The 27,999-nt window shown below is 31.9% G+C and overlaps 1 protein-coding gene across 1 annotated transcript; it reads right to left on the reverse strand.

Annotated features, from left to right (window-relative positions):
• Window positions 1-27,952, reverse strand: LOC108917046 (high mobility group protein DSP1). The gene is made up of 6 exons (XM_023454699.1): window positions 27,196-27,952; window positions 18,025-18,399; window positions 14,853-15,062; window positions 9,020-9,180; window positions 8,268-8,442; window positions 1-1,790 (listed from the first exon to the last, which is right to left on the reverse strand). Exons 1-6 carry the CDS (start codon window positions 27,703-27,705, stop codon window positions 1,671-1,673), a joined length of 1,551 nt encoding a protein of 516 aa, XP_023310467.1. The 5' UTR covers window positions 27,706-27,952; the 3' UTR covers window positions 1-1,670.
• Between the last annotated feature and the right edge of the window lie 47 nt (window positions 27,953-27,999).

The raw sequence follows: 27,999 nt of genomic DNA on the forward strand, positions 1-27,999 counted from the left end.
TTTTACTGAAAATTTTATTAATTTTTTTTTAGTTATCCCTATTAGATATAAAAAACAAACATTGCTTTCTATTTTTCTCCCTAAAATAACACAGAGCAATTTGTTATGAGAAGTGAAATGTTTGTCCATTTAATGGATACATTAACATTAACAGTACTAAAAATTATTATAATATGCAAATAACTATCTCATTAATTAATTATAATAATAAGTCAACATTTCACGTCACATTTCGTATTCCCATTATAAGTTTATGGTACAGTGGGAATTTACAAATATTAACAGATTAAATTACTGATAAATTATGCACACACGAAAATAAGAATACGGGTGTTGGGAGTTAACAAAAGTCGTTTAACTCGCTCGCTTTTGATTCGTTAAGTATATTTAATAAAGATACGTATATTTTAAAATTTTACTCAATAGTTTTCACCTTATCATCATCCCACTTCTGATTTCATATCTTTAAAACATGATTCATAAATAAATAGATGGTTAACTGGATAACTTTTTCATTTTGGTATGGTATAATGTGTATGTAAAAAGTAATTGTTTAAACTAAAAACTTGTAAAAAATTAAAAACGCCTAATAGTTAATAGAAGTAAATAAGAAAATATTTGTTTATCTCCTAGATCCGCGATTTTATGAATCGTCCCAATAAAACTCAAAACTGCGATACGATGTAAACATGGCTGGAAATATAGAAATCAAGTAACACATTTGGAACAGTAGCACTTCTTTTTTTTACTGGAAAACTGCCTGCAGTATCGTTGATGTCGGTATTTCCAAGCATGCTTTTGAAATAAAAAAAGAAACTATCGGCTGTGGCGATCGTTAAACGGTTTTTGTTCAACAGGTTAAGTAACACCATCTGAAAGTATTGTCCATATTTAAATATACAGGTGCGAAGGGACCGGCGCCCCCCTACTTTGGTTTAACCCATCAACTATTAACAATTTAAATGACAATAAAAATAGTCTGCTCTGCTTATACTATAGGGGTAAACAGATACATTACGCTATAAGTGATACTTACAACTTAAAAATTTGTTACTTTAAAAATAAATAACTGGCAGCTCGCAGACTTCTAAGGGGTTGTAAATGAACCGCATCGACACTCGGGAAGAATAAAAAGCAAGTGTAAAATCTTTAAAATGTAAGAAAATAAAGGAATTTAAGAGGGATCAACGGATAAAATGGTAAAACTTCATGGAAGAGGATCCATTTACAACCCACAGATTACATACGTAAAAAGGAAATAGTAACAACGTCGCAACGTTTAAACATCTGTTGGTGACATCGTTAATACCGGTCTTAACTATTTAAAAAAATAAATCGTACAAAAAATACATAAATCGTTTCTGGTGGCTGCTTAGAAATTTCCAAACCCGTTGCACCATCCTGAGTTTGAGACAGCGCGAGGAAGAATCAAATTCGAATAGTAAAAATACACTACACACTTTTTTGTTTAAACTGAAAATTAAATAAATGAGGTGGATGTAGGATGAGATACAAATGAGGCGCTCTTGCACATCACTCACACACTGTCTGTCAGTTTGTAAGTACACACATCTGGATAAAAAAAAATATGTGAAAGAACGAAATACACTGCTAATATGTATATTTACAATAGAGGAATGAGAAGGCGACTGAATGAGGTATATTACAGCTTACTCATCTTCATCTTCTTCGTTCTCCTCCTCGTCCTCCTCTGGTTCTTCTGCTTCAGGTACTGGGGCAGCTGCTTGTTGCATGGCTGGGTTGTTCTTCTTCTTATATGCAGTCATCTCCTGCAAGAAGACGAGACAAAAATTATAAAACATTTCAATCAATAGCAATAATATTTTCTACACTTTAATTTCCCATTCTAGAGATCCTAAACAGAGTTCTGTAAGAATTTTTAATTCACTTCACAAACAGGACAAGATGTTGGGAATAGTTTCACAAAATTAAGCTAAGAGTAAGGCACAGTAATGTGACCTGTAATTCAAAAAAACAATCATTTCTGCTCAAAACAAAACTGATAAGACCAAATTGTCAAGATATTTTTTTATTTGGACTCGGCCTGTAGAGTTACTTATTAGCTCTTGAAGTTGAAAGCTGAAAACCGATTTTTGTGTCCTATTAAAGGACCCCGCACAAAATACATATATGGAAAATGGTCTTTCGGTAAATCCTGCTGAAATTTTGCAGAGAGGTAGGTTTCAGCTTGCTGAACAAAAGTCTCAATGACATCAAGATCAAAAACCTTACCCGGCTTGAAATATACAAAAAAAAGGTATTTTGTTGAATCTTGCTAAACAAGGTCAACAATGAAACACCCAAAGCGGTCTGGTCCTTATAGGGTTTTTGGGGTTGCTGAATACGATTAGTAGGTCAGTTAACCCTTTGAGTCATACATGATTCTACAGCATATTTTTGTCTGAATTTTTTTACTTTGGGGTTTTCAGGGTCGCTGATCGCGAATATGAAGTTAAATTTTCATAGTTTCCAAATCCAAGATGGCAGATACGATATGGCCGACGGTCATTTTTTCGAAATTTTTATTTTAGACAACGATTTGTCCGACTGCAATTGCAGAACGTTTTTTTTTAGACGTCAATTATACAAACGGGTCATGTCTCCGGGTTTGTCATGAAATAGATCTGGTAACCCTACCTCGGAAACATATTTGTGAACTTTTCCAGATTTTTTCAACGATCAGTTCTCTACTTGACCTTCAAAATGACCTTGGCATGACCCCTAGGAGTCGCTGCGGGGTAAAACGAACTACGGTTTCGTGATTAGGGACCTCGGAAACATATGTATGAATTTTTCCAGACTTTTTCGACGGTTATTTCTTTACTTGTCCTTCAAATGATCTTAAAACTGATGTGATGGAGCTTAACTGATCTATTCATCGTAATCAGTGATCCCAAAAACCCTGTAAGGACCAGACCGCTTTGGGTGTTTCATTGTGGACCAAATGTTGACCTGTGTTTAGCAAGATTCAAAGAAATACCTTTTATCGTATATTTCAAGTCGCACAGTGGCCTTGAGTGAGGTTTTTTGATCATTGAGAATTTTGTTCAGCAAGCTGAAACCTACCTCTCTGCAAAATTTCAACAAGATTTACTGAAAGACCATTTTCCATACACAGGGTGGGCCACCAGTAACGCCTCGGTCGCTAGTGACCAAACGGCAAATGTTACAGTAACCTGTTTAGGTGGGTATGTGTAGGTTGATTACAGCTACATTTTAAAAATATTTTGAAATATACAGGGTGTCCAGGAAAAGCGTAGCATATCTAAGTTATGTATTTTTAAATGGAGCACCCTATATTTTACTACATTTTTGATAGCACCTGCATACCTAGGACTTACAGTTTGTCAGATATTTTAATTTTAGTGAAAATGCAGGCATAGCGTAGAAAAATATAATTTTAAGGAAGCAGCTTTGGAGGGTCTATTTTAGATCTTTGAAGTTATAAATTGTTATATTTGTCGTCACTTGGTATTATACAGGGTGCTCAAAAAACTGCCGAATACTTCTCTCAATTTTAAACAGCAATAACTTGGTTATTTTAAATGGGACACCCAGTATATTTTTACTTTGGGAGATAGGAAATTTAAAACTCTTTCAAACTGTGTATAGGTTCCCTATACCTATCTCTAACGGTATTGGAGATATTTGTGCAGTTTCGTTTTTTATCGATTTTTTTTGTAAGATGTATCAATGTGTCTTTATCGAGGTCTTTATTGAATTGGTTTGGGTTTTTCTTGATAACGTCTCTTTAAATATATTGAGAAAAATGAGGATGCAATTAGATGGCGCACCTGAAAATTTTTCATATTCAGTAAGCAATTATTTAAATCGAAAATTTAGTAATAAATGGATGGAATGGTGCATGTCAGTGACCACGTAGGTGTCCAGACCTCACCATAATGGACATCTTTGTTGCGAGCTATATAAAAAATCTTGTACACAATGTTCCACCTACTACTTGCGATGATATTGGAGGAAAGGATTAGAGATGCATTTGCGTGAGAATATCATTTGAAGATAAAATAAAATGCTGTATAATTTCCATTTATCATTATCATGACAATATTCAAAAAAGTTTTCTAATAAAAAATATTATTTTATAAGCAGAATAATTATAAAAAGTTATTAATTTTGTATAGATATGTTTGTAGTAAGTAACTGAATTATGTATGAACATGAAAAATATTTATTAAAGAAAATTTTACTTTTAGAAGAAACAAAGAAAAATTTTAATAGATGTTCGAATTGATAACCATTCTCTTGAATACAGCATCTTATTCTATCTTCAAATGATATTCTCACATTCCTTAGAATATTTGGGGTGATTGTGGCAAATGCATATCTAATCCTTTCCTTCATATCATCGCAAGTAGTAGGTGGAACACTGTGTACAAGATATATTTTTATACAGCCCGAAACAAAGAAGTCCATTACGAGAGGTTTGGACACCTGTGGTAGCCACTGACATGAACCATTCTTACCTACTCATTTATTACTTAATTATCGATTTATATAATTTCTCACTGAATATGAAAAATGTGCAGGTGTGCCATCTATTTGCATTCACATTTTTCTCCTTATATTTAAAGAGACGTCATCAAGAAGAACCCAAACCAATTCAGTAAAGACCTCGATAGAGACACGTGGATACATCTTACAAAAAAAATCGATAAAAAACGAAACGGCACAAATATCTCCAATACCGTTAGAGATAGGTATAGGGAACCTATACACAGTTTGAAAGAGTTTTAAATTTCCCAACTCCCAAAGTAAAAATATACTGGGTGTTCCATTTAAAATAACCAAGTTATTGCTGTTTAAAGTTGAGAGAAGTATTCAGCAGTTTTTTGAACACCCTGTATAATACTAAGTGACGACAAATATAACAATTTATAACTTCAAGGATCTAAAATAGACCCTCCAAAGCAGCTTCCTTAAAATAATTTTTTTATTACTAATATTAAATTTCTACGCTATGCCTGCATTTTCACTAAAATTGAAATATCTGACAAACTGTAAGTCCTAGGTATGCAGAACCTTTAATAAAGTTCACCTATTTTTTTATTGTGCTTTCAAAAATGCAGTAAAATATAGGGTGTTCCATTTAAAAATACATAACTTTGATATGGTACGCTTTTCCTGGACACCCTGTATATTTCAAAATATTTTTAATATGTAGCCGTAATCAACCTACACATACCCACCTAAACAGGTTTTTGTAACATTTGCCGTTTGGTACCTAGCGACCGAGGCGTAACTGGTGGGCCACCCTGTATTTCGTGCAGGGTCCTTTGGACAACTTTTGGAAAGAAGCTGTTATTTGTGTTATATTCAATTTACAGATAGCTACTTTGGAAGCCCTGTGGCGAAGCTTTCTCGACAGTTATGGCCCCAAAAAAATTTGTAGATCTTTTTTTAGTTTTAAGACTATTACTGCTTTTAGTGAAAAAGATCTACTCGTTTGTAATCGATATAACGAACAGTTTTCAAAATAATGATTAAGATACCAATATACCGGGGGTTCTCAAAGTTGAGTCATTTATTTTAACAGCTGGTAAAACTCGTAAAAAAAAGTTGATTTACCAAAAATCATTTATATAAAACTTGCCAAATAAAGTAATTATTAACAATATTATAAAAAATTGAAATTTAAAAACTTTATAATACAAACCTGATTTATTGTCATTTTCGACCACTGCGTTGTAAAAAAAGGTAAACAAATAGTAGCAATTTTGAACAATTTTTGTAGAACAAGATTTTTATAACTCTGCTTTTGCAACTTTTATATAAACGATTTTTGGTAAATCGACTTTTTTTAGTTCTACCAGCTATTAAAATAAATGACTCAACTTTGAGAACACCCTGTATTTCTGACATGTAAGTACATATAGTATTAAGTACCCGAAAACAAGAACTCATATCAATACCAAAGAAGAACACCTTTTTGAATTCTAAGACTGCTGAATATGTTCTGTTCCTGGACCTTCAAAGTAGCTATCAGTAAATTGAACACATTAATAGAAATAACTTCCTTTTACATAAACACAATGAAAAACAAAAAGATTATATAAAAATTCAATTTTTAACTCTTCTCTTCAATAGCTAAGAACTCTAAAGGATGATTCCAATTAAAAAAAACATATATACAGGCTGTCCCGAAATTCATGCAACAAAATTTGGTCATAGATTCTTAAGACAAATTTAGGATACCCGTATTTTTTCTTTTTGCCAACTGGCCCCCCCTTTCGGAGTTACAACCCCTTGAAATCTGCCCCTAAGAAGTCTTTTTTATATCTCAAAACCATGTTGGACGAGAATCACTAAATTTGGTACACAGGGGTTTTATTACATGTGTAACCTCGCAGTGTTACGCTTTTTGGCGAGAAACCCCCGTAAGACACTTTTTCGTGGGCTCCCTTGTCTTTGCAACCAGAAAAATTTGGTCGCCAATTAGATTTTTTTAAAAAATTATTAGCTGGAAAGCCATTGAATTTGGAAATTTTTTTGTCTCTTGATATTTGTTTCGTAAAACGCATTCGATCGCTTTTTGCCATATTTCTCGAAAACATTGCTTTTACGAAAAAAGTATAAAGAGACAAAATGTTTCTAAATTTAATGGCTTTCTAGTGGACATAATTTTTAAGAAATTTAAATATGCGACCAAATTTTTTTGGCTCCAAAGACAAGAGTGCTCATGAAAAATTGTCTTAAGGGGGTTCCCCGCCAAAAAACGTAGCACCATCAGATTCCACATGTCATAAAACCCCTATGTACCAAATTTAATGATTCTCATACAACAGGGTTCTGAGATATAAAAAAAAGATTATTCTTAGGGGCGGACTTCAGGGGGCTGTAACTCCGAAAGAGGGGACCACTTAGCAAAAATAAAAAATATGGGTCCCCTAAATTTGTCTTAAGAATCTGTGACCAAATTTTGTTGCATGAATTTCGGGACAGGGTGTCCCGAAATCTAATCAAGTTAGGGTTAAATTAGCCCCCTTAACACTACAAGTAACACTGCCAAATTACAACAAAATTGGGTAAAACGGTATTTAAAATATTTACGAAATAGCAATTTTTTTACAAAAATTTAACACCCTGTATATTGAAAACGAAGCATCTGCGGACCAATATATGGACTTTTTGTCTTAAAATCACTCAAATAATCATCTGTTGAATTTATCGTACATACTTAATTAACACCCTGTATACTTTTGACCTTATTTTTACAAGTCCTAACATGAGAGATTGCTCACCATTTCCTAGACACCTTGTATGTATTTTGTTTTCATTTTGTGTAAGTGTTCCTGCATTGTCACTTTTAATTTAGAACCTATTCGAGGACCAACCATCCCTGTTTTTTTTTCATTTATTCAATTTTAAGATTTTATTTAATAGATCAGGTGTTGGCCAACCATGACCACCTTTATGGTGAAAAAATAAGAGAAATACTATTAAGGATTTTCTAGGGAAAATCTTCCAACAGGTTGTTCGTCAGGGTGACATAATCACAAATATACCAAATTTTCTAATCTACAGTATGTTCCAAATAGTTAGGAACAGTTTTTCAAATATATTCATTATTCATATTCCTATCATAGTTTTTAATGTTTTTAGCGTAACTAGGTTTTCTAAAGTTTCTGACTGTGACTTGAATTATTTATTTATTTATCTAGTTACGCCACCTTACAGTACAAGACCAATTACGGGATGGGGGTCAATAATACAGAGGGTTCATAAATGATTAAAAGCCACATGCCCAGTTGTTTTGTTTGGAACAGTTATTTTATTTCTTTCACATTGGTAATTAAATTTCGGTAAAATTAAAAATGATTAAAACAGTAAGATTAAGATTACATTAAAATGTAACATTCTGTTTCAGCAGCTAGTGATTGGTGTAATTTTACACGAGATTTTATTCAACGAATCAGCAATTGTGTCATCTCGAATGCAGACGCAACAGTTTGTCATTGTTCATTGTAAACAAAACAACAATACTGATGACGCTGACATTTGGAGAACAAAACAATAAGTTATCAAGAAAAAGATCATTTTCAGAAAAACTGAAAATTAAATTTTAAGTTTTATTAAGGAATGTCCACAGTTTATTTATGAAAACGTAATCGTCAGATTCAATATTTGGGTTTATTTAATGCAGTTTCTACAATTAACTAGAATAAATTGAATTTTTTTTTATTTATGTAAGTAAGGAATGTATCATGTTATCCTCAATTTGCACTTACCTTTTCATAACGAGCTTTGTCTTTGTCGGCCAGCGCCTCATATTTCCCTTTAGCCTCTGGATCAGCGTCGGCCCATCTTCTACCCAATTCTTTAGCAATGTCGCCCACCCCATACTCCGGATTTTGGGCCTTTACTTTGGCACGCTCATCGTTGCTGAACCAAAAGAATGCAGATCTGCAACAATGATTAGAGTGAAGTGTGATATCACATATAAATGTTAAAACTGTTGGTTGTATTTACAATTGCTTATCATATTGTTGGTCATTATTTACAAGCGTATCATAGCGGTTTTATAAACATTTAGGAGTGATGCAAACAGCTTTTTTTTTCTTTTGCATGGTATGCAATCGCTTGTTATGTTATTTCTATTAATGTTGTACCTACTTTTATATCATGCATTTATTTACTGTTAAATGTTTTGGGCAAGTGTGAGAAAAAATGTCTATAGTTGATCCATTGAAGCAGGTCAAATTCTCTCCATTTTCCCAATTTTATTTAGCACAGGCATATAACCAGACATCTATTTTGGAGATGTTGATTGATCAAACTGTGCCAAGTTGTTGTCTGTTTCAATTTGGGAAAATTAATTTTCAACACATAAATATTCTGATAAAAACACCTTTACTTTAGATTTGATTAGAAAAGAATATGTGTACCATGTGTGTTATAAAGAAAATGAATAATAATTTCATGACAGTATATAAAACATTTAATGTGATGGAAAAAAATTTGAATAAAAACAAATACTTACAATGATCGTTTTGGAGCATTAGGATCCTTCACTTGCTTCCTCTTTTTGCCCCTTTGCTTCTCACCCTTTGGTGGAGTGTAGCTTTGCATCTCGGTATCGTAGCGCTTCTTATCATTCTCGGCCATTTCGTGGAAACGCTTCTTTTCCTTGTCCAACATTGTCTGAAGCAACAAAAAAAGCCCATTTGAATATTTACAAAATTAAAGAATACGTTTTTGACGGTTATTCTTGTATCAAACAGCTTTTCTTTAAAAATTAATTATATTTTAAGTGAAGGTGCAATATCCTAATCAAAATTTAAAAGTATTGTATTGCTCTTAGAGCTCTTGTTTTTTCTTAGAGATACAAGGTATCCATTAAAAAAAATTTTTAATTTTCTAAATACCTTCCGAGAAACTAGATATATTGAAACATTTTGTGTGCATAGTCGTTAATGACATTTAATGTAAAAATTAAGTCTCAACTTAAAGAAATATGTAAATATTAGCAATATTGAATACATTTTCATTGGTATTTTTTTTATTTTGAAGAAAAATGAGTTTCTGCATAACTTTTGCTATTTTGGTAAAAATCGACAATTTGTAAAACTGAAAAATTTAGATTTAATTAATGTTGCAAAAGTGTGCAATAATAAAATGGTGTTAATTTTTTCAAGTTAACACCATGTTATGTATGTATTGTGTAATATTTCATTTCAATATTTTCGTTTGTTCAGAAGATATTTAGATATTTTATTTATGGTTATTACACATATCGACGAGCAAAAAAAAGTATATAGAAATATATTTACAAAAAAATTAAAACTGCACCGCATTACATTTTTTTAACCAGGTTTAAGTATTTGTGAAACAGCAACATTTTTCTTGAGAATAAATTTAAATTTGCAACGGATTTTTTTACTCTGAAATAGATAGTCTTCCCAATATTCCAAGTATATGGATCTACTCATATTCTTATGTCCAGAACAAGACTATTCCCTCTATCGAAAATTGGTTCATTTAGTCGCTACAAGGCACCAAATTTGGCAAAACATTTTTGTATTTTCTAAATAACCCTTAAAACGTTTTTTAATTTAAATAGAATTTGATGTGCTAGTATCTCTGCATGTCACTTTTTGTCATAGTAATTGCATTTACAGACATATGAAAAATACCCCCGTAAGCAAATATGCTCATATTTTTTTTGCAGGTGACTACAACTTTGGTTCCTTTTTTATCATATAGATAAGTGATTTTTTCAAGTTTTTTTCTTGTATTTCTAACGGTTCTTCGCTAATTAGTCAACACCAACGCATTTTTTATACAAAATTGCATTAATTGTCAAAAAATTTTATTCATTTTATAATAAAACAAAATAATGCCCTGTTCAGTAAACTTGTAATTAAATGTTCTTTCAGGAAAATTATTTTAAGTGATCCAACATTTCTAATAGTTCACTATCGAGTCAAAATCATAATAATAATAATAAATCAAATTTTTATGACGATTAAATCAGTACCATTATTTTTTTATCAAAAATGTGTTGGTGAAACAAAATTTCAACAGGAGAAATCTGAAAATATTTGCTTAGGGGTAGGGTATTTTTACTATGCCAAAAAATTACATCTACACATAGGTATGAGCACATCAAATTTTATTAAAATCAGAAATACTTTATTTTCGAAAAACTTAATTTTTTGCTGTGATGCCCGCTAACATCTAAATGAAGAAACTTTGGATAGAGGCAAATTTAGTTAAATCGTCTTATTTTGTATTTTGACTCCAAGAATATGTGGTAGTTCCATGTACAACGAATATTGACACAACTTGTATATGATGAAGGGCAGGAAATTTTCTATTTTTTTTTTATTTATTGGAAATATTAAAATGTAATTAACCAGGAAGACAGTAACAAAAAGCTTAGGAACAACGTTAATTACAACGAACGTAAAATATTAATATACTAAATTAGAGAACGTAGGACGCAGAAAGGGGGAGATGAGAGCTTTTAAACCCTCGAATTTTACCCTTTCTCATAACACAGAGGCACAATTGATTTTCAGACTCTTGCAATAACCCGGCGCTTGCGTATATTATCGCACACGCAGGCATACTTCTTCCCTTATCTCATTAATCTTCCAGTACATGATTTATAATCACATTCATATCCGATCCTACCGAAAATAATATATAACGAAAATAAAACCGATTAAATTTAATTGAAATCCTATGCCAAAAAGTTTAAAATAACGGGATAATGAACAAAAACATTTAAACGCGTCAAAAGCGTTAATATATAAATAATTATTAATTACAGCGACATAAATCCGTTTTTATTATAGCTAAGTTTACACTCTCATAATATTGGCTCAGACCGAGACTGGAATTTATTTGTTATTTTGTTTGGTCATTGCGAAACTGAATGAAGTTCAGTAATAATTCAACGGCAGAAATTTGCAGAACTCCCTGATAAACGATAAACGCCGATATTATTAGATTTATATAATATCGGCAATATTTAGAACCGGCGAAGCAACTACTACTTCTTCCGAGCTGACCAAACCTTGAGATTCGATTCTTTGATAGCTATCGAGCATAGGCGTCGGAATTCAGATAAAAGACTAAGATTTTTCGCCAAACCGTTATATTCTTCACTTCGATGCGTTGAAATTTGGTGGCGCTACTATATTAAAATTGATCATTTGTCAAAAAAGTCAATGATCTTGGAATAATTACAAAAATTAGTATAGCTGCTATCGATTTATGACGTTATTTTCGTCATTTACTATCGGTTAAACCCATAAGTATTTTTTTTAAACGTACAGTCATTTACTATAGAAATGTATTTATAAAAGAATTATAAATATTTAAGGAACGAAAATATTTTCTATTCAATATAACATTTGCTTTTGTATATTTTTTTCAAATAAGATAGCAATATCCCAGAATATTTGCAATATGTTTTTTCGGTTTAGCTTTCCTATGTAGATTTATCATTATGTAGAACGGACATTATTAGCCATATTAGAAAAAAAACGTATTAATTTCATATTTCAAAATATGTAAATATTTTATATTTAAAGTCAAAATTTTAAAACATTCAGGCTATTGCAAAGCTTTTATATAACGCCGATCTATTATATTCTAGTTAGCTATCCCCTGGAAAAATTCGAGCGGATGTCCATGGCCAGGGGCATGACACGGCCCAGCATGCGGCCACCAGTACCAGAAAACCCGTTTACCTTCGTCTTTCGTCTATAAGAAACGAAATGGTAATATAAACTTCCCAACGATACCGGCTCTTGTTCAAGCGGACCGGCTTTTGGTCTGGCCAGAAGAAGGATCGTAAAAAAAGGTATGTTTTAAATTTCAATAACGGGGATCGGATCGCAAAAAATTCATAAAAACTGTTGTTCAAGGGCGCCTCGTAATGAATGTTTAGAGGGTTAAAATATTTATTTGTACGCTACACTTAAAGGGAGCTTTGTTTTTTTTTTTTTGCTTATTTTTACTGAAAATTAATCGATGTATTTGGATAATATTCGAATACATTTATTGAACATATTAATCATAGTTTTTTTAAATAAAAATGTAAATTCGTAAACCTTGAAAGTTTCAAAATGCCTGACAAACATTTCAATTTTAAATTATTTTTTGATCGCCTGACGTGCTGCCTTCTCCTTGATTGTTTTATAATCTAATAATAAAATAATGTGAACCTAAGTACTTTTTGTTTTAAAGCTATACCAATCATACGAATACTTCGAACTGAGAAAGCAATAGTTACATTCAAGGTTGCAAACACAACATTTTCCGGAGGGTAAACTGAGGTGCAAATTTTGCCAAATTTACTCGAGTTGGGAATCCCCGAGCTACCTTTTGAATTCCCCATTCGCGAATACCAGAATCTCCTCGCGGTTAACCCACCAAAACGAAATGATTTACTAATTAAATTGTAATACTCCTGCGAAATCCACTAATGTGGTACCATAACAATGTTGGTTTTAACCTAACCATGTCAGTCGCAATAAATGTGTTAATACATTTTTCGGCTCTTCAAAATCACCTGATATTTTTAATTACATTAAACTTATGTGGGTACGTGCACGCAATATTTATCATAACGTCTAATCGCAAAATTTAGTACGATGGAATTATTTGTCGAAAAATAAAAAGAGTAGCCTCTTATATGACAGTGCCTATCCTTTGTTAATATATTTTGTTTAAATACCAAAATTTTACCATACAACATGAAAAATGTTCATGTAAGGGAGATTAAAATCAATGTTTTATAATAAATCTTTGATCTGTATTTTTACCTATTTGTTTTCAAGAGATTCTGATATAGAAAAAAAATTAAGACACAACATTATTCCTAAAGAACTGATTTATTACAAATATACGTGTTTCATGTTGAAACTTTTGACAACGGGTATGTACAATGCACACTCGCGAAGATCTGTTTATATCCGATTAGAAAAACGCCATCAAACGCAGAATAATTTTTCACATTTTCCACAATCGTTCACGACATTTAAAGGGCCCTCCGTATTACAGCAAGATTAAATTCTGTTATCAGAATCTGAATTCCAATTATGACTGGTATATTAATCTTCCAGTTACTAATTTATCAAAACTATTCCACGCCGTCATGATCCATTAATTAATACATGAGCGCATATCTGAAATTAAAACAACGCTTTCCGGTTGTAACAAAAATTAGTTTTTTTTTTAATAATGGGTCAACAGCACCATTACTGATCGTTAAAGTATTTCAACATTGCACAAAAAATACGGCTGCAGGCGGTTCCAGAAATAAGGTGCGTCCAGTATTTGTTTTAACTATGTAATTAAATACGTAGAATGTTCGTTACGTTTTAATACAAATATTTTTATGGAAATTAAAAATTATAATATAATTTGAAGTGATTATGATTATAATTGATTATGTATTGTCTAACTCTGACCGGGTGACATTAAAACATGGTCCACATTGCTTGCAAATGTAAATCGGCATCATTATTAGTCTTAATTTATAAAACAATTATTATGTATAAACTAATAAAAATTAAGGTGCTACTAGAAATGGGAATCATTTTCAAAGTTGATTTTTTTGCGAATGGCTTATAGTTTTTTTCTTCAGTAGCGGCACCGAGGTAGAAAGTTTTATTCAAATTTCAGTTTTTAGCATATACAGACCGTCAAAAAGGATACGTTTTTGTACAAAAAAATTTAAATATTTTTTAGGGTTAGGGTTGCCAACAAGTCATTTTGATCTGATCAGGTTCACAAAAAAATTATACTCACGAGGTTATTTAGAAATTACATTTTTCTTAGATATTTGCAAAAATAATTTTGTTTTTTATCATAGATTTCTTCAAAGCATTTGATATCTGAATTAATAAAAAAAATTTTTGTGGAAACGTTTTTTTATTAAAGCACAGTCAGCTGATGTACTCTACAGAGGGTTTCAAATGTAAAAGCAATCGTATCCACTCGTTCACTCTGTATATTATATGGAAACCTAAAATTTCAATGAAAATGTTTATTTCACTTGATTTTTTTTATTTAAACCATGATTTAAATCAAATAAATTTAATGATTGGTGATAATCTGCAAGCATAGGTACGTCAAAAAATATTTATATTTTGCACTAATTTAGACAAAAAAAAAATTAACAACTTTATTCAAAATCCATTAACTGAACTTCATTTGTAAAGTTTTAATTGTGACAAGCAGCGTATTTTCACAAAATTCGCGATATCGTTGCAAAAAAACTAAAAAGACTGATGACAATGTACCCTAAAATAATCATAGGGTTGAATATTTATATGGAAAAATTGGATAGAACTTACCTTCCATCTCTCCGCGCATTTCTTGGAGAACTCGGCGAAGACGACGTTCTCCTCGGGGTGTTTCTTCTTGTGCTCTTCCCTGCACGTCTGCACGAAGAACGCGTAGGCGGTCATACGGCCCCTTGGTCTGGCGTCGGCTTTTGCACGCGGCATTCTACCTTTTGGGGGAAGTGGTGCTTGCGAAGTTATCTGCTGGTGCTGCTGCAAGACCTGGGCGGACAGAACGAAATAACAATAGTCATTATTCCGTTGGAAGGCCGCATTCCTCGGTTAATTTAACATATGAATAAGAAACTCGCTACTCTTAATAATGGTAAATTCCAAAAATATTTACACCTATTGTACTTACTTCACACAGAGTGGTATTTAAGTGCGTTCCGATAATAAAATGATTCTTTTGATAATTTTAATGGAAACAGTTCTTATATACAGATTAATAAAGTTTTTGATAAATATCATATGCAAATATCTCGAAAAATAATTAATGTGTTTGTATATAATTAATTAATTATATTAATCAGTGGCGGAGACAGGGGGAGGCGTGCGCCATTCCCAAAATTTCGACGCCACTGAGTATTTTACAAATTTGATCAGTCTATTTAATTCGCAATTGTATATCAATTTCAATCTCTTCTATTTCGTTCATAAAGCTAATGATTTTCTGTTTTTTTTTTTACCTACAGTAAACTTACAGATATAGTTAAATAAATCGAAAATTGTTCATGTCACAAAACTTTATAGGAATTTTTAAAGTAATGCAATTTTAAATAAAATGACTGCTCGCAAAATTAAATGGAATTCACCTCTTGTAGTTTTTCGCAAAATTCAAAATTTGTAATTATGTTTGCAACAATAAAAGATAAACAGCTATTTTTTTGTAAAACTATCAGTTTTTGAATTAATTTCGATTTATTCAATTGTATGGCAAGTTTACTTTAACTTAAAAAATAACAAATTGATAATGGTTTGTTTTTCGAATAAAACTTTTTTTTTTTTAAACGCAATTATCACTTCAATCACATCAAATTTTTAAAAAACTCAGCTCGAATATCTGGGTTCCTCAATGAGGGCATCTCGCAGTACCTCCGCCACTGGTTGATATAATTATACTATATGAATTCAGTCGATTTTTAATTTTATTTAGTTGAATCACCAATTCAAGTTTTAATAATCTACTCAAACTTCTTTCGATATGCATATATGCCTAAATATAATTTATAAAAATTTTAATACTCCATACATAATTAGACTAACAGATGATAATGGTTTAAAAAGAATCACTGCTTTATTTCGGACCAACCAACAATTTTTTTTTTTTCGAAAAATCGGTTAAATTCGGATAATTTTCAAAATAAAATGTTGCAATTTCATGGTCACGTAGTATACAGGGTGTCCCCTTTAAAACTCCCCATTGTTAATTTTGCATCAGTTTTTGTTAAATAAATATTACTTTATCTTGATCGAAAAGAGTATGATTTGCGTAAACAAGATTAAATGAAGTAATTTACTGTGATATTTATTAGTTAAATAAAATTAATTCATCACTGTTTTATTCAAAGCAATCTAATACAACGAAAATCTGCAGTAGTTATGCTAATGTTCCTCCTGGAAAAAAATTCCCTCAAATCCAAGTATCTCGGAAACTAGTGGCTTTTCGAAAATTGTTTATACAACAAAAGTTGCTTATAATTTACAGATCTTTCATGCGCGCCACTTTTCAGAACTGCTGTCAACAAAATCTGTTTTCGGATTGCAGCGACATTTATACCTGCACTGAGGGCAACGGGATTTGTACTCACAAGTAAAGTCATTTATTGAAACTATACAGTGGATTTTTCAGAAATCATTTATCTTTTTCCGTTTTCGAGATATCCAGCTGGGGAGTTTTAAACGGGACACCCTGTATACTACGTGACCATGAAATTGCAACATTTTATTTTGAAAATTATCCAAAATTAACCGACTTTTCGAAAAAAAAATTCATAATGCACTTTTAAGTAAGTTTTAAATTGGTAAGTTATTAATTTTTCACATCGTTAACTCACACTTCTATTTTTCTAGAACTGTGTCTACAATAATTGTTATAAACATAATCTATAACCTTATTTGCATAATTACATAATTTGCATATTATCCGACAGTATTGGCGAAGGCCCAGGCATTTGAGTTTTGGAAACGTGGTAATGTTCTATTTCGATTATATTTCAGATAGTTCAATCCATCAGTCAATTTGAAAATGCGTAAAAAATAGATTAAGAAAAAACTATAATTACTGGAAAGTATGCCAATTGTTTTACGATTCGTATGTGTGAAAGACTAAGGCTGCGGTTACACTGGATGCGAGTTCTTTTCTTTTCGTACGAAGTCGTACGGATTGGTACGAAATGTAAGAGTAAATGTATGATGCGTCTACAGTGAATAGCTCCAATAGGTTAAATGCACATATAATAATGCCCTGAGCGGTAGGTCGAAACAAGTCATTACATCTTAAAGCAAAATCGGTTAAAGTCGTCCTTAGTAATTGTTCGAAAAATAAGTAATAACAAAGAAATGAATTAAGATTTTCAAAAATATAGTCATCGATTAAACATACATTCGCATTATTTTTCGATATTCCAACATAATATGTTCTTCCTCTACAACTTCATCCGGAGTAAGCAAAGTCGACCCCATTTTGTTCAGCTTTTGTTAATTGTTTTTAAATACGACAATCATTCTGTTTCAGGTATGATTATCGATTAATCATGCCGATACCAGGAAAGTTTAACAGCAACGGTGAATCTTTAATGGCACAGCAAAAGATATTAGCGGTACAAACCCTGTAAAAAACAAAAACAATACCACCTCCTGGGGTTTTGCTCACAATCAATTTGATAAGATTTATTTCTACTAAAAGGCTTATTTTCTGCCCAATAGTAAACGGTTCTAGAACCATCCAAAAACTGATCATACCATTAATAAGAAAATAGCCGAGTTACTATTTAAGACTGTTCTAGGACTGGCTAAAGTAGGAATCAGAACAAGCGACTAATTTTAGTTCCGAAAATTGAAGTATCGACTTGTGAATGACAAATGCCGATGAATTATTAATACAATAGAGATTATTTAAATTGACTGAGTCTTATAAAATGTCGATGGATGAGATAGTGAAAGTAATAAAATATTTACAAACCTGTTGGTGCTGTTGGTGGTTGTTCTGCAGTTGGTTATTCTGCAGCTGACTGTGCTGCAACTGTTGCTGCAGTTGCTGCTGTCTAGCCTGGGCCTCGACTATAGCCTGGTGGTGCTGCTGGATGGCCTCCTGGTGTTGCCTGTGCGCTTCCTGCTGCTGCCTCTGAGCTTCGTGTTGTCTTTGAACTTCCTGTTGCCGCTCCTGGTGCTGTCGCTGCGCCTCTTGGTGCTGCCTTTGGACCTCCTGGTGTTGCCGCTGCGCTTCCTGGTGCTGCCTATGAGCCTCCTGCTGTCTCTGAACGGCCTCCTGATGTTGTCTATTAACAGCTTCTTGTTGCCGTTGAGCTTCTTCCTGACGGTTCTGAGATTCGCTTTGCTAGAAAAAAAATGTTTTCTTTTTATTTTTTTATTAGTTTTTTATTAAGTAATTATTATGTTGTATATTTAGTTGAAGATAACACCCACCAATAGTTAATCAAAATGATACAGGTTGTTTAGATCAGTTCATTATCATAACGATAAGAAACAGAAAAGAAGTAAAAAATGTAAAAATAATAGAAATTTAGGCAAAAACTTAAATTTAAATCTGTTAATATTACCGAATGGTTGATAACCAATATTTCACAGAATAGTACCTTGATTAGAATTTTATAAATATATTTTAGAATATTACAAGTAGTAGTTGAGACTACTAATAATTGTGATTTAATTATCATATATTTTGAAAAATATCTAGTATAGGCAAGGATATTGGTTTAAACGACTCACAAATAATAATCTAAATTAGGAAACCGATTGTTTTCTTTTAATTACCCCAAGTTATTATGTTATTATCAAATTAAAACTCGGTGGTGCTAAAAAATATTGTAGTGTATAAAAATATAAGGTTCTTTAATCAAATTTTGTTTTCGCCATGAATTATAATCGAAACGTAAAAAATACGCGAGATTTGTTCCGTAGATACACGAATTTAATAACGATAATTAACGTTTTTTTTTAGCATATTACACTTGAAAATAAGTTTGAATGCTAATTTGAAATGTTAACGAAGTTACTCCAAAGAACCGCAAAAAGTAGACTTAAGTGGAGAATAAATTACTACGAAAGAAAGCCGTTGTCCCAATTATCTTCTTAACTCTCGGGTATCTTTTTACCAAAGATAAAAATTTAAAATACGTCTTGAAGAAATTTAAATACATTAGATACATTAACAGCGTATACAGGGTGATATTACTTTGTTTCAGTGATATATTTGGATAGATTTGCAATAAATGTTATGACGTTTTGATTTATGTGCATTATTATCATGGAGTGGGCACTGAAATGACGAAAGTTCAACAAGGGTTATATCAAATTTTTATTTTGCCTGAAATACTCCGAGTGTGTTAAATCGAAAAAGTATATTAATTTTAGTGATGTGCTCAGCTCAAGAAAATTTGCATTCTCGACAATTTTGGTGTGAAGTGACTTCTAAATCGAATACATTCAACATTAAATTGTGAGTATTTAATATCTTAATTAATTATTAAAATGTTGCCTTGGTTTATTTATTTATTTTTTAAGTTGTACTACATTTTAAAAGTGCCCTTTGGTGGGTAGACTTTTAAACACACTTGGTTTTCCTTAATATCAAATTCAGTATTCAGATATAAAATTAATGTGTTGATTTAATCAAAACAATTTACACTAGTACAATTATAGTACAGTCAATGTCGAGGTTAATGTCATCATCGGTACATTTTTATCAACTTAACACTTAACGTCAAGTTACAATAACGACGTTTGCCTTTGCACTAGATGTTTTTCTAAAAGATGAAATACAACACAGCCTTCGAACGTTCATTAGAGAAGTAACAGTGAAAATTAAAGGAACAGGGTACATTATTCCAATTCTAAAAGGTGCAAGTTGGACAATTATGGCAAAATTGCAGCAGACTAATATCGTATGAAATATCGTCTTCGATGTTCACGTTGCCGGCATAATCCAGGATTGATTTACAGCAACCATTCTGTTAAGATTCCGACACACCCATACGAAGAGAGCACCTGTCGTGACCTCCGGGTAATTTCTAGTCATGCCTATAATGACCCCAAAGGTAACACGAGAGGGAGACTGATGTTGCAGCATAAATCTGTATTTATGGCAGGCCCTAATAAGCACTGTTAGACTCGGTTAGACCTCAACTGAATAACTTCAGAATGCTATCGTTATAAAAAGCTTTTCTGAAGAATTATGATAGGCAGTACAAACGAAATTATTCCCCAGTACGACTGAAAGAGTACTTAAAAAATGTCACCAAATAGAAGAAACGACAAAGAAGCACATCTGGATTATGTCTTCACAAATTAAACATGTAGAATGAATATGGATCTTCTGGAAAAATGAAATACACTAATAAAAATTCTAAAGTGTAATAATTATTTAGTAAAAGCTAATAAAACTTTCTAACTACATCACAAAATGGAAATGGATTTAAAAAAATGAGATGCGTTTTGTTCCTTTTTTCATTTTGATCCCATACGCAATATGCGTTGTGACGTCACAAAATTCCAAATGTAGGTAATAATTTTTGGACGTTAATCTCGAGGTTAATTTATTAAGAACAAACTGTGCGGTTAGCATGATAGCGTAACTTATAAAACCAATAAGGGCTGATGCTTGCCCACAAATTTTGGCGTTTGTAGGGCGTCAGAGTCCAAGGGACATTGCGATCGACACCCCCACATCTGACAAATTAAGCATTTATCATTAGTATTTATTACCGTATTATAATAGTTTAAGCAATAAATTGCCTCTTTTTGAGGCACGCTTTGTTAGTTCTGACGATATTGACTGCATTGCCCTCTAGCGGCAGAAGGCCTAACTTGCCTTAAAACTGTGGACGATGTCAACAATTAGACGGACCCCTCTTGTCCTGTATCACTATTCGAATTTTTAGGAACAATTTCTTCAGTACCGACATATTCATTCACTAAACTGACAGACATAAAGAAGGCTAAAAGCTAAAATCTGTTGTAATAAAATAATATCGGTTTTCAAATTAAAAATAAAACAGTCATGATTAGAAATTTCAGATATTAATATGTAATTAATGGTTTATAAATTAGAAAAGTTATTTTGGCAGATATCGTCAGACTCATAAACTGTTAATTAACTTTCTAGTTACCAAAATTTTCAATATAATTTTAATTGGTATTTTAGGTGTATAAATTACTTTCATAAGTATGTTTTGCAAACGAAAAATCGTCTAATTTGTGACAAATCGCTCAATGGCAGTGAGCCATTTTCTTCAAATATCAAAGAGACCGTAGCGACCTCTAGCAAGGGACAAGAAATCATTGGATTTATATAATCCTACCTAAAAAATCGTTAACTCCGCATACCCTATCAGTCTGTGATAAAAAATTAAAAAATATCACTATCTTTTACACATTTTTTTTTATAGATACACCGAACATGAAATTTGCATGTCTTTTTGTAGGACATACATGAAAATGTAAGTACTTGATGGAGATGGATGATGGAGATCCGCAATAGAACTCTCCATACCAAAATAAAAAAAAAATGCTTAACGAGTTTGCGAGATATGCCTGAATTAAGTTTTTTCCATTTCAATATCCGAGTCTTAGAAATAAGACATTTTTCGAAAAATTTATTTGTACTAGCCACCTTAATTTCAATCATATAATCTATTGGATCTATTCCAGATCTGAAAGTGTAAACATTATTTTTAAAAAAATGTAATAGGTATAGTCTTAAAACACAATTATATATCGTAAATGCGGATTCTGTGGAAAAAAATATATTATAGAAATAATTTGATGTATAATTTTAAAAATATTTTAATACATACGTATTAATTTTTCTTATGTACAGTTAGAGCTACGAAGTAAAAAATCTACCGACAAATATGGCCAAAAAAGTTTTTAAGTTAAGCTATAGGGCGCATCTGCAAAAATATAATAATAATAATGTATATTAAAACTTAAAACCCTACAAAATTTAAAGAGATTAAAGAGAATCGAGTCACAGTTTATTAATTTCGGACAAGGCACACTCAAGTCATTGCATTTAGAAAAATTCAATAAGTCTTCCACCCTGCCGTGGCAATAATTAGAAAAAAAATAATGAAAATTAAAATTTGTGATTGAACAGATATTATAAGACCTCAAAATTGCAGCATGAATGGATTTCGAGATATACCCATTTCGTAACCATAATTGATCACACTGAATTATCGAAATCATGAAACTAAATTTTACAGTATCATTTCCCACTTAATTTTTATTGTGCCCATCTAAATAAAACATGAAGAAATTAAAAAATCATTAGGAAGGATATTGAAGACGAATGTTTCAAAGATGCTTTTATACTTTCGCGAAAATTATATACAAAGGCGTATTACCCATAGAACAGATACCTTAAAAATACCTTTGTGAAAGGATTTAATGTGAAAAGAAAAACTATTTACAAAAATGTTTACCCTCTTAGACATATGCCATTACATCGATTTTTAACGTTTTATAAATGTAATATTCTTACATTTCATCTTTTGTTGCAGAATAAATCGTAGATTTTTTTTTTTTTGAGGTACGAGAATGAATTGAAAGTCCATAAGTGAAAATTTATTTATAAATATAAACATAATTATTTTTTGGGATTTATTGGGATTATTTAAAAAAATAATAAGCTGGGGATTGATGAGATTTTTATTGAGATTCAAAATTGGGTACATTCATTTTTACATTGACAATTCTGTCATATCTTAGTATACTGTTAAAATGTCAGTGTCAGCACCAATAACAACCAACAGTAGTGGAAACGCCACGCAAATATATGTATCTCTATTGAAATTGTTTGTTTTTCGGAATGTTAGAATCATTGCGGTTTTATCTTCACAGCTCTTTTAGAAAATTGTTCTAAAGCATAAACTCCTTTTTTTGCACAAAACTATAAAAATTTATTGATAAAAACTATAAGAAAAATGGGAAACGACGATTTTATAATAACTGTAGCCAAGTTCAACCGTATTACAGATTTTTTTTGTAATATTTTCTTTATTTCTGATATATTCGTCTCCTAGAAGACATTACACGAGAAACATTTAAGAAAGCACAGATTTGTTTGGAGTTACATTTAAAAATAAACGTTGTTCTAAATAAAACGCTTAATTAATATTTCCAGAACAAAAAATTTGCTTACAACTTTCCTTCTTTTAACCGACAACAATAGGAATATTAATAGCATACAATAACTTGTTTTGCTTTACGGCAAACGAACGTTATTCTTGCTATTTTATTTTTTTTTTTCTCCACCTTCCTATCGATATTAAAAATATAATTATGCATAACTAAGAACAGGAAGGGATATACTTTCTAATACTGTTCTGTTTACTGTTGCAAATTATAAAACCGAGCTTTACATCCGGTATAGAATGACTGGAACTATAAATCCTAAAACTCATATGCTTCAGGTTCGATTTAAAATAATAAATTAACGATCACGAATTCCTGCTTTCTCCCGTTTTCTCTTAATTTTCTGCTTATTCTCGATCAGAATGGACAGTGAAACTTATGACAGCAAGAGCTATCATAAATCAGTATTTTTTTCTAAAATAGAAATAGCGTCACGCAAATGGTTTGCTTTCTCAAAATATTTAAGATACCTACCTTTTTACTATGTATTACAAAAATAAAAAGAAATAAATAAACAGTCCTCACGAAGTACAAAAGCTTTGTTTAACTTTAAAACAGGAAATTACCGATATAAGCTTTACATTTATATTTCATGAAAATTAATGTAATAAATATTCATGAATTAACGATGAAAGATCTTGACAAAATGAATGCGATGTACTTGCTTACTTAATTAAATAAAGTTTGTTCCACTAGATCTTTGAATAACTAAGAACAAGTGTTCACCATGTTTAATTGTCTAGTGAGTAATGTTTCAGTTGGAAATAATTTTTTTTTCGTTACAAACCGATTGAATAACAAGCGTTTGTCTGCTGCGTTTGTCAAATATATACTACTTAAAATGATGATCCTAAAATAAAAATATACCCAGCGGGATGTACATATTTTCCAAGTTGAATTGAGATAAATTCTATATTAATTTCTATTTTTCAATTATCATTATTTCCTAATTACTAATTTTTTTGACACCGAATGCGAAACATTTTTAATTATGAATTTAGAAACAAATTCTGGTATCTTCTGATTACCAAATAATGATAATCTGGATATATTACAGGATTTTTTGTCTAGGAAAAAATTACATTATGAGAAAATTTAAAAATCAATGTTTTGAAAATATGTGGATATTGGAGTAAATTCTAATAGGATAGAAGGTATTATTGATCTGTTCAAATTATTAAGAATTTTAGGTATTACTAGAACAAACATGAACTCCATTTACAGAATTTCTCGAATGTTCTCCTAAAGTGAAAATAATAACTAATATATAAACTTGTTTTAGAAACCCTGTCGTTTTTTAGTGTCATCTCAGAAGAATGTAATCTTTAAATATCTTCTAAACAAATGAAGATATGGAAACCTTCTTACTCTTTAACAGATTCCGGTATTATGAAGAATTTATTGATTCTCTACTTTTTTAAACTTTAGCAAGAGGAAAATGTTTCTTCATTTTTGACATTATCCGAGACATTATCTAATACGTTGCATAATTTTAATTTTATCTAAACGCATCATTACCAGTTACTGATTTTTACCATATCGGGAAAAATTATACAAAATAATCAAATCATTGCCGTTAAAAATAAAAATTACAAATTTTTCCAGAGGCGCGTTATAATTTTTGAGACAATACGTATCATATCTAAGCTACTGAATTGAATTAAGACTTGATTATGTCATTTTGAATGTAATTTTATTCATTATGTGCGCACAATTGCTTTTCTATAAATATCAACATCATTTTTTTTAAACTAACATTTTGTATCTCAAAACGCAGCGAGATTTCGGAAACAGAAACTGATATATGTTCGATTTTTTCCCTAATATTGACTATATTTCACTTCAAAGTTTATATTTTTTTATGTAATGTATCACAACAATACCCGATTTCCCAAATTCCCGACTTTATAAACCTGAATTTAAACTAATGTAATGACAATTAACCAACAAACATACAACGCAGGCAATATAGATATGTGCTGCAGAATCTAAGTGGTTTAGTAACAAATTTACTTTTCAACAATGTAACTCCGGTCGAGACTCCGGTAGTAGCATCACGTAAGTAAAGACCGTTTATAATTGGAATTTTCAATATTTCCATGAAACGTTGCAAATTCCCTGATAGGCATTTCCTTAACATTTTCAGATCGATGAAATTCACTGAGGTTTCAGATTTGACAAAAATCTCTCAATTTTATACAAAAATCTATGATAGTTTTTGCTTTTGAACGTTGTCTATACAATAGTAGATTATAAAGCATCAGCTTATTTGCAGTCGGTTTTTTAACTGAAAAACAACACGATACTTCTTGTACAAAAATAATAATGACTTGCAACTTTCCATACGATAAACAAGCCACTATCAATGAATTGACAAATATTTCGATGATCTAGTGATTTCTCGAATGAGAAATGATATTTAAAGCTCAACGTTAGCAGGTTTTTTAAGTACATGGTATATTTATTTAAAAATACACGACTGATCTTCCTCATTTTACTTAAGAGTTCAAAATAAACTGTAGGTTCATTCAGAAAAAATGTATAACTATGCCCTCTTAGAGAATATTTTATTATTTGATCTTTGTAAAAAAATGAATAATAGTCAAAGGTATTCTATTTTTTGCTCGTTTTTCCTCCTATAGCCTCATATGTCCTATTCCTTGGTATTTTTCTATATCTCTTATTCCCCGCATATTTTCTTTAAAATATACATCTATTCCCTTCTAGATAAAACCTTAACGAAAACGAAAAAAAAGGTTGTCATTCCTACTTACAATCAGTTTTAGAAAAAAATACGTCTATGTAAAAAATTTGCTTTTCCTCTTAAACTTAAATTCTAAAGTTTATTTTTAATTACTTCATCTCTCTTCTCAAGTCCCATTGGATACAAAAAAATTGTTTAATAAATAATTATTCATTTTACTGAAGGGTATATGAAAAATGTGCGTCTTCAAAACTGTCCTGGTTGCAATATTCTAGGTAGTTGGTGGGTCAGGTAAAGTGTAAATCCTTTGTCCCACGTCCCTTTTATGAACAGTGATTTATTGTTAAGTACAAGCTGCACAATTAACAGTCCTTAATAGTATTGCCTGAAAAATTCCAAGAAAATTCAGGGCACCTTTGTTGGTAAAGACACAATGAGACCTTATGTAGTGCAACTTTGTTTCAAAATTTCCGATTTCATGAACGCAGAAGTTATTTTTGCTTTTGGGTCTTTAAGAAATACGGAGTTGTAATGAAGTGTTATTTTGTCTTTTGTATTGTAGTGTATGGGATATACCAAATTTCACATTAACGAAGACGTAACAAAAACAGCCAAGTAGTTCTACCCCTCTGCTAGTAGTCTTCAATTAGGTACAGATGCAGTTTCTGAAAGGATTTTTTTAAATTAAAACGTATATCCATTGATATATTCTTTCAGATAGAGGATAGAAAGATAAATTAAGACATTGTACTAATTAAAGCAACAGTACTATGAAATTTAAACACTTCGTTTATAGCGATTTGATACCAGTTTCAGTAGTTTCAACGTATTGCGCAATTAATACATGCAAAATAGAAGTTAGTAACCTCTCGATTGTGTATTTAGATTTCAAGATATTTTATCAGAGTAGATATCTAACTACTATTCCTCAATCTGCTCGTTTTTTAAATTTGTTATATTTATTACCGTTTCAGTTAATAATTAAAAAAAAAAATAAGATAATGTATACTTGAGAAGCTTACAATTCATCCACAATCGAAGAGTAACTTGGATTCATAACTAGATACCTACTTGTTATAAATTCACTTTTGCTTTATAATGTGTGATTTATACTTTTCATTATTTTTTCAGGTTTATTTTATTAGCCCAGACAGACTTCCTTTATGTCCAAACCTGGGCATGAAGACGTCTAAGGATTTTTGGTCAAACGGCTTCCCGGCGTTAAGGGATTAAAATCAGGTAGATGGATTAAAAAATACTGGTCCAGCTTACCGGAGGTGGGGGAGTCTGTACAGGTGGCATATTTTGTTGAGGTTGTTGTTGCTGATGTTGCTGTTGCGATTGCTGTTGCTGCTGCATGTGTTGCATATTATTCTGCAAATTCTGTGCATTGAGGAGGGTGTTATGCATATTGTCCACGTTTCCGGGAGGGTACCACCACTGGGCGGCGGGGGCAGGTGCGGACATCGTCGGATTCCCACCTGTCATCCCGTAATCGTAGCCGCGGATACCGGCCGCCCCGACAGGAGACGTGGAAGTGGCGTTAGAAACCGTCGTCGTGGGATTCTGAAAACTGCTGGCCATTTTATAACTGAACAGCTGCTGGGTGGCCGAAGCCGAACTGTTGGCCGCATCGATCTGCGCCTGCTGCTGAACAGCGAGCTGCTGCTGATGCAGAAGATGCTGATGATGCTGAAGTGTCTGCTGGTCGGCGGCGATAGCACCGGGCCACCACATCGCTTCGTCTCGCGCGCCCCAAGCCCCCCGATGGTGCTCGGACATTGCTAACAGGATTATTCTACTAGGAGGGGCGCTGCTCCTCTGACTAAGTTGCTCGCGCACTACCCCTCACAACAAGAAAAAACATTAATCCCATGGAATGGTACGCGACAACACTGAATGACACATGCACACCTCTAGTTACAGTAACTATTCCCAGACATCACTCCGGCCGTATAACAATAATTCAAATATAACGAATGCGCGATTCAAAAACACCAAGTGGCACGAACTCACAACTATGGTCTCGTCTCTTTGCGCGGCAACTGCTTGCTAAAATCTGGCAACACGGTTCGG

The sequence above is a fragment of the Anoplophora glabripennis genome, unplaced genomic scaffold (assembly GCF_000390285.2).
Source record: "Anoplophora glabripennis isolate ALB-LARVAE unplaced genomic scaffold, Agla_2.0 scaffold3, whole genome shotgun sequence".
Taxonomy (NCBI): domain Eukaryota; kingdom Metazoa; phylum Arthropoda; class Insecta; order Coleoptera; family Cerambycidae; genus Anoplophora; species Anoplophora glabripennis.

What these genes read in the sequence shown, in the direction of transcription:
- LOC108917046 (XM_023454699.1), bottom strand. Translation starts at nt 27,705, where the DNA reads ATGTCCGAGCACCATCGGGGGGCTTGGGGCGCGCGAGACGAAGCGATG. An exon ending in ACCACCAACAGCACCAACAG is followed by an intron (nt 15,063 to 18,024) that starts GTTTGTAAATAT and finishes CTGTCCGCCCAG; the next exon opens with GTCTTGCAGCAGCACCAGCA. An exon ending in AATGCGCGGAGAGATGGAAG is followed by an intron (nt 9,181 to 14,852) that starts GTAAGTTCTATC and finishes TTGTTGCTTCAG; the next exon opens with ACAATGTTGGACAAGGAAAA.